Source organism: Dipodomys ordii, unplaced genomic scaffold, assembly GCF_000151885.1.
Source record: "Dipodomys ordii isolate 6190 unplaced genomic scaffold, Dord_2.0 Scaffold36, whole genome shotgun sequence".
NCBI classification, from domain to species: domain Eukaryota; kingdom Metazoa; phylum Chordata; class Mammalia; order Rodentia; family Heteromyidae; genus Dipodomys; species Dipodomys ordii.
Window position 1 is genome coordinate 13,067,020 of NW_012267252.1, and position 9,784 is coordinate 13,076,803.

Genomic DNA, 9,784 nt, shown 5'->3' on the forward strand with positions numbered 1-9,784 from the left:
TCTTCCACTACAAATCAATGGAAATTGATTAGTAAGGTTTTGAGAGGAAGTGGTAAGGATATGTGGGTATTGTTGGAGGACTTCCTCATGCAAACTGACTCATCCCATCTGTCCATCCTTGCCTCTCTAAAGGCGGACGCAAATAGAACGACAAAGAGAAGCAAAGTGAGTAATAATAAAAAGGGAATGCAGGAAGATCCTCTGGAAAGTCTGACAAACATTTAAAATTTTAGCTGCCCTCTGAAGAAATCTGTGACACTTCCAGATAAACACTTCCTGAGCTGAGTGTTGGTGACTCACATCTGTAATCCTAGCTACTCAGGAGGCTGAGATCTTCTAAGGATAGAAGTTTGAAGCCAGGAAGAGAAAGTCCATAATACTCTCATCTTCAATGAATTTTCAAAAAACCAGAAGTGGAGTTGTGGCTCAAGTGGCAAAGTGTTGGCCTTGAGCTAAAAAGCTTAGTGGCAATTCCAGAGCTCTAGGTTCAAGATTCAGAACTGGCACGCACGTGCGCGCGCGCACACACACACACACACACACACACATCCTGATAAGGAAAGAAATCTGGGATGTTTTTATATATCTTCCTCTACTCTCTTTTGCCCCATTTCAACTTCTTATGATGATCTAAAACAAGTTCATTGTAGAAAGTTAAAGCTACTGGAAAATTATACTGTGGAGACATTACTCCCACAGGCAGGAAGATGTTCTTATGGGCACTGACACTGAAGCCAGCCCAGCTGGGTTGGAATAATCTCTCCGTACTAGTTTGTATGGCCATGGGCAAGCTATTTTACCCTTCTGGGTTCAGTTTCATTTTCTATAAATGAGACTAAGAGCTTGTGGTGGTTTTGAGGCCTGGCACCTCATAAGCATTCTCTGCTGTGGGGCTATGTGTAGTAGGGACAAGCAATCCAGTTGGAAACATCACCCGGGTATCCTAGAGTATAGCACCTTGCTTATCTTGGCCTTGGTTTCTCTGCCTATAAGTTGGAATATTGATCATACCTGCCTTCCAAGGCAGTTGGAATGATGAAGTATAATGATACATGTAATATCTGCCTCACACAGCCATTGGCAATATCAAGTGCAGCAATATATGTGAAATGTGTAACTCTGTTCTTGGGGGAAGTACATAGTGCTTTAGCCACTTCCATCATTGCTAGAGAACCATAATTTTGGACCAGTGTATTAAGACCCACCTCTAGCTGCTGCAAAACGATAAAGACAAATTCTCCAGTGTTGAGCCCCAAATTCTCTGCAGCCAACAGAATAACCTTTGCATCTTCTGAGCTGCAGATTAAGATGATAACTAGAAGAAGGGAGAACAGAGTCAGACTTCCACTTGTTTGTGTCTCTGTCTCCCCTCTCCTTTTCTGTCCCTCTCTCCTCAATGCCCCTCCCTCTCATTCTCCCTTTCTTCCTCTTCTACTCCTTTCTTCCCTTCCATTCCCATGCCTCTTTCTTCCACTCGCCACCCCCAAGTATAGTCTAAAGCCAGTCCGTATAAACCATGAACTTCTCTTTTTTTCCCCCTTAAAATGCTTAGGAAAGAGAAAGGCCTAAACTCTCTCTAAGAGTATATGTCTTGAACTGAGCCTGGCAGATTTCACCCTGATACAGTCCCGTCCCCTCCCCTCCCATTAAAGTCCCCAAGTCCAAAAAGTTTGAGATCATTTCTGTGCCTCAGTCTCTTTCCTTTAATGGACAAAATCATTAGAAGAACAGACATGGCAGGTGACTCCTTAGTCACACCTCAGTTAGGAGGAGCTAGGATCAAGGGCATTTTGACCTTCTGAATAGAGATGGGAAGAAGTAAACCCAGTACTTCTGTTCTCACATCATCATTCATGGTACGAACACATAGATGAAGCGATGGTCTGCTTTCTAAATTAGGTATATTACATAATATGCTTATCTATCTGTCAAGCACTGCACTAGATACTAGAGACAGCCTCAAACTAAAGGACGCCAGTGCTCAGGGAGTCACTGTCAGGCCGACAGTGTATGAGAAGAAATGGCACTCCTGAGTGAGGATCTGGCAAAATCCTAAAGTTTATCTGAAGAAAGGAGAGGAGTCAGGTGACTGATCTAGTAAGAAAAGAGACCTCTAGGCAGCAGCATAAAACAATTATTGGATGTTGATCAACTACCCACCCCAATGTAGTGCTAAACACTAGGTGATCTGACTTAGTCCTTAAGATGGTTGCCTCCATTTTACAGATATCTAAATCACGGAGAAGTTAGGGATCTTGCCCAGGAGAACACAGGTAGAAAGTACGAAGGCGAGAATCAATAAATGCATGTATCTCCACTGCCTACCCTCTAAACAACTTCCAAAATCTGGGACCTGGAATGCTTAGCATATTATTGCTTAACATTATTTTAGAACTTACTTTATGCATCATGACTTCTAAAATTTTACTTCAGATGAAAAAAGATAAAACATAAGTGACCATTACGGAAAGAAGGAAATTGCCTCTATGTGTCAACTCTGTACCTCATTTTCTTCTGATTTCCAAACTCATAGAAAAATGAAGAGTTCTTAGTTGTTTCCAAACAATCTCCAAATACAAGCAAAGGATGATCTTGCCTGCTCACCTCTGGTGACTGATGTTATGCTCCTGAGATCTTCCTGCAGAAGGACTGGGTCCCTGATGGTGTATCTCATGCTGGCCATGATGGTGAAATTAGGTTGAAGTTTATTCTCCACAACCCTCCATAACTCATCCACTCCATCCCAGGATGGAGCCCCAGAGTAGCCTCCAAACAGGCCAATGTGTTCCCAGCCCAGGTATGAGAGACTTTTCTGCAGCACATCACCAATTTCTTGGATGGATGGTACAAGTGTCACACAGGTGTCGTACAAGAGGTGGTTTTCCACTATTGCCATTTGTCCAACAAAGTCAAATACGGGGATGTTCCACTCAGAGGCCAACAAACCAATAACCTTAAAGTAACCAAAAGAATATCTTTCTATGATAGAGTTTATGCCACATTCAAACCTCAGAATCAAATGTCTACATGAATTTTGAATTCAGTAAACCTTACACTAGATCCTCTCCTTTGGAATATTGATAAGAATGATTTGGATCCAATTTGCAGAAACAAAACTTTGGAAGACAAGGTTAACAAGTGAAATCTTTTACTATGTGCTTATGAATCACTCAACTAAGACCCTGTATATGTCAGATATTATCATTGTACCCATTATAAAGACAAAAATATGGAGATATAAGTAATACATCTAACAAATAATGGAGCAGAATCACAACATAAGATACAGGGCTCCAAGGCCCACACTTTAAGCTATTCACTCCTCTTTCCTTTCTGAACTTGTACTTGGCTCATTTCTTATGGGTTGATCATTAAGAGCTTATAATTCATGAAGAACTTTGAAGAACTTGACATTAAAGGAGCTTACAGTCTAATATATGAGCTAAGATATATAAAAATAGACCTGTGTCAGATGCTGGTGGCTCACGGCTGTAATCCTGGCTACTTAGGAGACTAAAATCTGAGGATCATGGTTCAAAGCTGGTCTGGGCAGAAAAGTCTAAAAGACTGTTATCTTTAATTAACTAGCAAAACATCTAGAAGTGGAGCTGTGGTTTGTGTTGGAGAACATTATCCTTGAGTGAAAAAGCTAAGGGAAAAGCTAAGTTCAAGCCCCTGTAATGGGGCTTAAAAAATTCATTCTAGAATTAAATATACCTTCCAAATTTTATAAACAATACATTTCTAGGAATTTAGGGTAAGAATAACTTACTCTTAATTGTAGAATTAGGGATATGAAGAATGAGGGTGAAGGTGTAGAAGAGCCTCAAGGGCTGTCCCTTGGGGGTTGATATTGAAGAATGAGTAGGCTCTGGAAAGTGAGAAATGTGTCAAGTGGGAAATTCCAGGAGACATCAAAACTCAAATTCAAAGGTGAGCTTAATTTTAAACTACTGGCACTTCTGCAGTATTTTGAAGAGTCTTTCGAGTCCCTCCTGGCAGCAGTATCTCCCAGATGACACCAACGTTGAAGACACTGACAGAACTAATTCCACTAACCACACAAATGCTTTTTTCATTTACTCACTCTTACTTAAAGCAATCTGTCATACTTTATTCTTCTCGGGTTACTTTCATCATCCTTGAATTATTTATTACACACATGTAAAGCCAAACTCTTGTTTTTATCTTAAGCTTTCCAATCCACATGGCTGACAATACAACCATGAATACATAATAAAAGTCTGTACATAAAAGCACCATATTCAATCAACAAGAGAAGAAAGGGGGTATATGGACTAGTAATTTTTTATTTGAAAGACTCTTTTTGGAGGGTGCTGGTATCCTGAGACCATGGAGCTTTCCTGATCAAATCTAATACTCTACCACTTGAGCTACAGCTCCACTTCCAGCATTTTTTTGGTGGGGGAAGGGTGTTTAATTGGAGATAAGAGTCTCACAGATTTTCCTGCCAGGCTGGCTTTGAACTGCAAACCTCAGATGTCAGCCTCCTTAGCAGCTAGGATTACAAGCATGGGCCACCAGCACCCAACTTGAAAGGCTTTCTTTAAAGAGAATGTTAATTGTTCTAATTACAAGGTATAATTACAGCTCAAAAACTCAAAACAAATAAAAGGGATAGCCAAGACCTGCATATCAATTGCTATAATAATGATACTTGTTAAGAGATTATTCAAATCAGTTCCATCATCTTTAAGACCACCCTGTCCAATGGAAATTCAGCCTAGTTTTCCAGAAGGCTTTATACTCTACCTCCGCTGCTTCTGGGCATGCTGGTCCAAACAGCGCAGAAATCTTTTCTCTCTGGACCTGGTTGATGAACATAGCAAGGGATTCCTTGGCACTGCAGGCTGAGTTGGTATAAGTGAACTCCCAGCTGAAGTTTCCAAAGCCTGCTGACTCTATGTTGACCTTGTCCATGGCAATCTGGAGGCCTGCTCCCAGCCTTTGCACACTGAATGGATATGAGATGTTCCAGGGGGCGTGGAGACCCACAGTGAGTTTAGCAGCTTCAAGCCAAGTCACCAGCACACTGGCAAAGAGCATCACCACCAGAGCTGGATGGTCAGCATGACATTCACGCATCCAACAGAGCCCAGATTCTCGTAAAACCTCAAGACCTGATCTGGGAGCCATGGTGGCCACTAAACAATGTGTCACCACTGAACCCTGAGAGGCTCAGACTCACGGCCCCACTCACAGCAAGAACTTATATCATAGTGTAGAGTCCCCTGAGGACCACAATTTGCTTCTATTTGGTGCCACTAATTAGAGGAAACCCTCTCTAACACAATCCAGAAGAGCCTGTCTTTCCAGAAAAAACAAAAAACAAAAAGACTTTAAAAAGGAATTCAGCAAGGCCCTGGACATTCAACTAATGATAGCACTAACAAACCTTCATGTTCCTGGGCCAATCACATAACCCGTCTGTTGCTCTTCACCGCTAAGGTCAGAATCACAAAAGCCACTAACATAGTCATATAGCCTGTTCTAGAATTTGGACTGCACTTGATATGAGCCAGGATGTGTTACTTCCCTCTCTGTGCCTCCATCTCCTGACCTATGAAATGGGGACACAGGTAATGAGGTCTTTCCAAACATCGGGTGATGATTAGAAGAGAACAGGCAAATCTACTTCTGGCTACAATGTTACCACTAAGAGCCATTCTAAACATTAGGTTTGATAAAGGTGGTGATGATTGTAATAATAACCATTGGGAGTGGTGATGATTATCAGAGTTATAGTGACAAATATTATTGTCAGATGAATTTTTCTTATAGGATTTTTTTTCTCCCTAGAATGTCAGCTAATGATAATGAGAAGATAGACGAACAGCTAGGCATGGTCTATCTCCATCACCTGGGCATAGGCCACTCACAGATGGGTTACTGATGAACTGATAGTTACCTTCCATCTACAAAGGACCGGGGCAAGAAGCCTGGAGCTGTTCTTCATTGTCTGATCTATTTTGGGGTTGGCAGGACCAGACTTCTGCTGGAAAGCCACTGCTATCTCTGGGTAAGATGCCCAGGCCATCAGCCAGGCACATCTGTATCAATCTAAAGGGTTAATGCCTATATTTTACTGACTTTCTTTTGGGTCACTTTGGCAGTAAAGGGTCTGGCATCTCACATTCATCTCAGGATTTGGCATTTTAGCACAGAAGACAAACGAAGATTCTCAAAACTTGATCTGTATCAGTATCTTCTGATGGCCAGAACAGGGATTCCACGGTCCCACGCTTGACCTTCAGAACAAAGATTTGCTCTGGCAATCTTCATGGAGAGGGTTTCTGTGGATCCCTAGACACACTAAGGTTTGAAAAGCCCCATTAATCAGAAGGGAGCAGAGGGACAGAGTAGGCAACAGGTATTCTCTACTTCTCTTCCTTCAATCTCAAACTCTTAAGGACGCTTATCTCTGGCCTAAGCTCAGAGGGAATTTCTAAACCTGTGGACTCATAGGGGTTACTTATCTCCAAACCGAATTCAGCTTTGATTTCTCCCTCTCTCTCCTGTAGGATTCACAAAATCCTCTGAATCCAAAGGCTCACTGGCTCCTAATCTCAGCTAGTCATCCATGGATCTTTTTTGTAGCTCAAGTATTTCAATATGTGCATAGGTTAGGGCAGGTCACTACACTTTTGCCTCAGTTTCTTTTCTTTCACAATGAGTATAATTAGATCCCTCTCCTATACTTAAAGACATGATGAGATTACAGAGTTGTCCCAAATCTCAATTCAGGAGGAGCTCAGAAAAAGAAAGTAGTGGTACATGGGCCATTGCACGGATCCTATCCTTATAACTAGAGAGCAGAGAGCAATGTATTATTATACTCTATGTGTCCCTTCCCCTCCCATTCTATAAACTTAAAAAAAAAGTATATCCCACTCTGGGAAACCTTTGAGTTCTTATGCATTCAGATATTGGCTCCTCTCGAGATGCTTTCAGACCCTGTAACTAACTGTGTGTCTCTCTTTAGAGCCCAGATCTGGCACTACGTTGGGTCTTTAAGCACATAAATTAATAGTATTTATAATAAATGTAAGTATTTTGTATTCTAAACCATTTACACGTGATTATGGCCAAAACCAATCAGTGATTCCTGTGCTGGTTTACAAAACAGGGACACATTGCTAGCTAGGTTGGGTGTTAGTAGCAGGATTTTCTGACATTCATTTAGTTTTGATGTTGTTTTCAGACAGAGTCTCACTATATGGACCAGGTTGGCCTTAAACTAACAGTTCTCCCTCAGACTCCTGAGTGCGGGCTAACAGACATGCACCGCCATTCCTTTTTTTTTGTGGGGGGGGGGGAGGAGGGTGGTCTGGTCGTGGGGCCTGAACTCTGGGCTTGGGCGCTGTCCCTCAGCTCTTCAGCTCAAGGCTAGCGCTCTACCACTTGAGCCACAGGGCCATTTCCGGCTTTTTTCTTTTTGCTTATGTGGTGCTGCGGAATCGAACCCAGGGCCTCAGGCATGTAAAGCAAGCACTCTACCACTGAGCCACCTTCCTAGCCCTGCACCACCATTCCTAAGAGCAGCTTTTAAATATGCACCTCCAAACCTTAAGAATATGTGCATATTTGACTCAGAAATTCCATTTTTCAGTTTATCATAAACAAAGAAAAGCATATGATTAAATGTAACCAGCTTCATCATTTCTCATAAGCAGAATTTAGACACAAATTTCACGTCCAGGAGTAGAGTTCGAAGATATAGTAGGTAGTGAATCCATACAGCTGAATATCATGCAGTCATGAAAAATGTTTTAGGGACCAGGAATTATGGACGTTTTCCCCCTTGCTTTGCTCACCTTAAATTTCTTTTTATTTTCTTTCTGTCTTACTGCTATTGCAATAAGAAAGAAAGTAAACATTTAATCTTCTTTAAAAAGTGGCCCTATAGATTGGTATTTGGGGTATAATCTCACAGCGATTAATCTGAATTCCTCAGTTAAGCTCAGGAGATTACGTCAGGAGCACTCCACACGGGATCTCACACTTCTAGACACCTGGCTTTGCTCTGGGGGATTTAATTCTTCTCTTCTGAGCTTGGCCCCTTCCTTTTCTTCTTAGCCCCTGGATGAAAGGGAAAGGGAGGCAGTCTGGGAACTAACCACCCTCAGCTGAAGAAGGGTTGCCATTGTTACCAGCCAACTCACTTGATTGGAAAGATTAGAAAGGCCTGTGGTTAACGCTAGGTTGGGACCCTTGAAAGGATTTTAGTTGCTGGCTGGGGCTGGCTGGCCCTAGTCTTCACTCCCACAGTCTTCCTCTCCCCCTAGGAAACACGTATGGCTGCACCATGCCAAGCCAGTATCACCAGGGATGATAGCAAGAGGCCACATTGTTTCACATTAACAGTACTTTGAAACCAAAGCTGTCTGGGTATAGCCAGCAGAAGCTCAGAGCATGGCTGGTGCCCCAAGGCTTAGCTCGGATTCTCTTCAATCTAATCAATCTGGCCTGTTTGGAGGTAAGAGGCAATGAGACAAGCCCATGGTGGCCTGAGGGGGAGAAGGGACAGCACACACACCAGCCTCTGCTGTGAACTCTGGTAGAAGGCATTCACTCCAGCCTTCACAGAACCAGCACGGCTGTTCTGAACCTCTGTTTTCTTCTCTGTGAGGCGGGGAAATAGTTCATCCCAGTGACCTCTGACCTCACCAGCTTCTGGATCTACAATCCCAGCACACTGGGATGATGAGATGTCATGTTGGGTGACGGTGGTCAGTTCCCTTTAGGGTCTAGCTTACAGATTCCTATTGAGAGGTCATTCCTTGGGGGTGGGGGAGGAGGAGAGTACAACACTCTCAAACCACATGCTAACCAGAAATAACAGCAAGGAAGAATGGCCATTACCTGTCAGAGTGTGAACCTCAGACTTCTCCACACGAGGAAGCCCTCAGCCCCTGCCAGTAGCTGTGGTGGTGTCTCCTCAGCAAAGGCGGGCACCAGAGAAGTGAAGATTGCATTGGGTGATCGTGTATAATAGGTTGGTAACTAGAAAATGGCTCAAGACTCCAAGCTACACTGCTTCAGAGGGCAGAGGTGAAGAGGCTCGGGCCTTGAGTGATTCCAAAAGGATTTGTGCAGGGGGGAAGGCCATCCCTCCCTCCTCAGAGCTCGACCTTCCCCCTGGGCGCCTCAACCCCATGCTCTTCACACTGGTTTCTACACAAGCAAAGAGTCTCACACCTGAGCCAGCTGCTTTTGGGAACCTGAGACTTCCAGGCAATGCTTTCAATGATTACATTTTTTTCCTGGCCGCCTGTGAATGGCTCATGCCCCTAATCCCAACTACTCAGGAGACAGAGGTCAGAAGGACTGCCATCCGAATCTGAGCCAAAAGTCCAAGATCCTTTCTTAACGAAAAACTGCGCATGTTGGTGTGTACTGTAATCCCAGCTATGAATAAATAGGAGGATCAAGATTCAGCACCAGACAGAAAAGGTCCAAACCCTATGTGAAAAACAAACAAACCCTGCAAGTAAAAATAAAGCAGGAGAGCCTGCTGAGATAATTGTGTGCCTCAGCAAGTTTGATGCCCTGAGTCCAAACATCAGAATGTCAATCATCATCATCATCATCATCATCATCATCACCATCACCATCATCACCATCACCATGTTTTCTTCTGGCTACAAATATAACCTGAGGTTTAAATGTCTGAATATTTATTTCATGGTCTTTGATCCTGCTTCCTGAATTGCTGCCCGCTGCCCTCCCCATAAAACCCTAGTGTGAAAGGTAAAATTCTGCC

The 9,784-nt window shown here is 43.0% G+C and overlaps 1 protein-coding gene across 1 annotated transcript in view; it reads right to left on the minus strand.

Moving 5' to 3' along the window:
• The window catches only part of LOC105986609 (guanylate cyclase 2G-like), a 43,428-nt gene extending 38,271 nt beyond the window's left edge, over positions 1-5,157 (minus strand). The window contains exons 1-3 of the mRNA XM_013017605.1: positions 4,774-5,157; positions 2,605-2,953; positions 1,206-1,315 (exon numbers count right to left, since the gene is read on the minus strand). Coding sequence (XP_012873059.1) covers positions 1,206-1,315; positions 2,605-2,953; positions 4,774-5,157 — 843 coding nt within the window. The remainder of the gene's footprint in view (positions 1-1,205; positions 1,316-2,604; positions 2,954-4,773) is intronic.
• Positions 5,158-9,784: the final 4,627 nt, after the last annotated feature.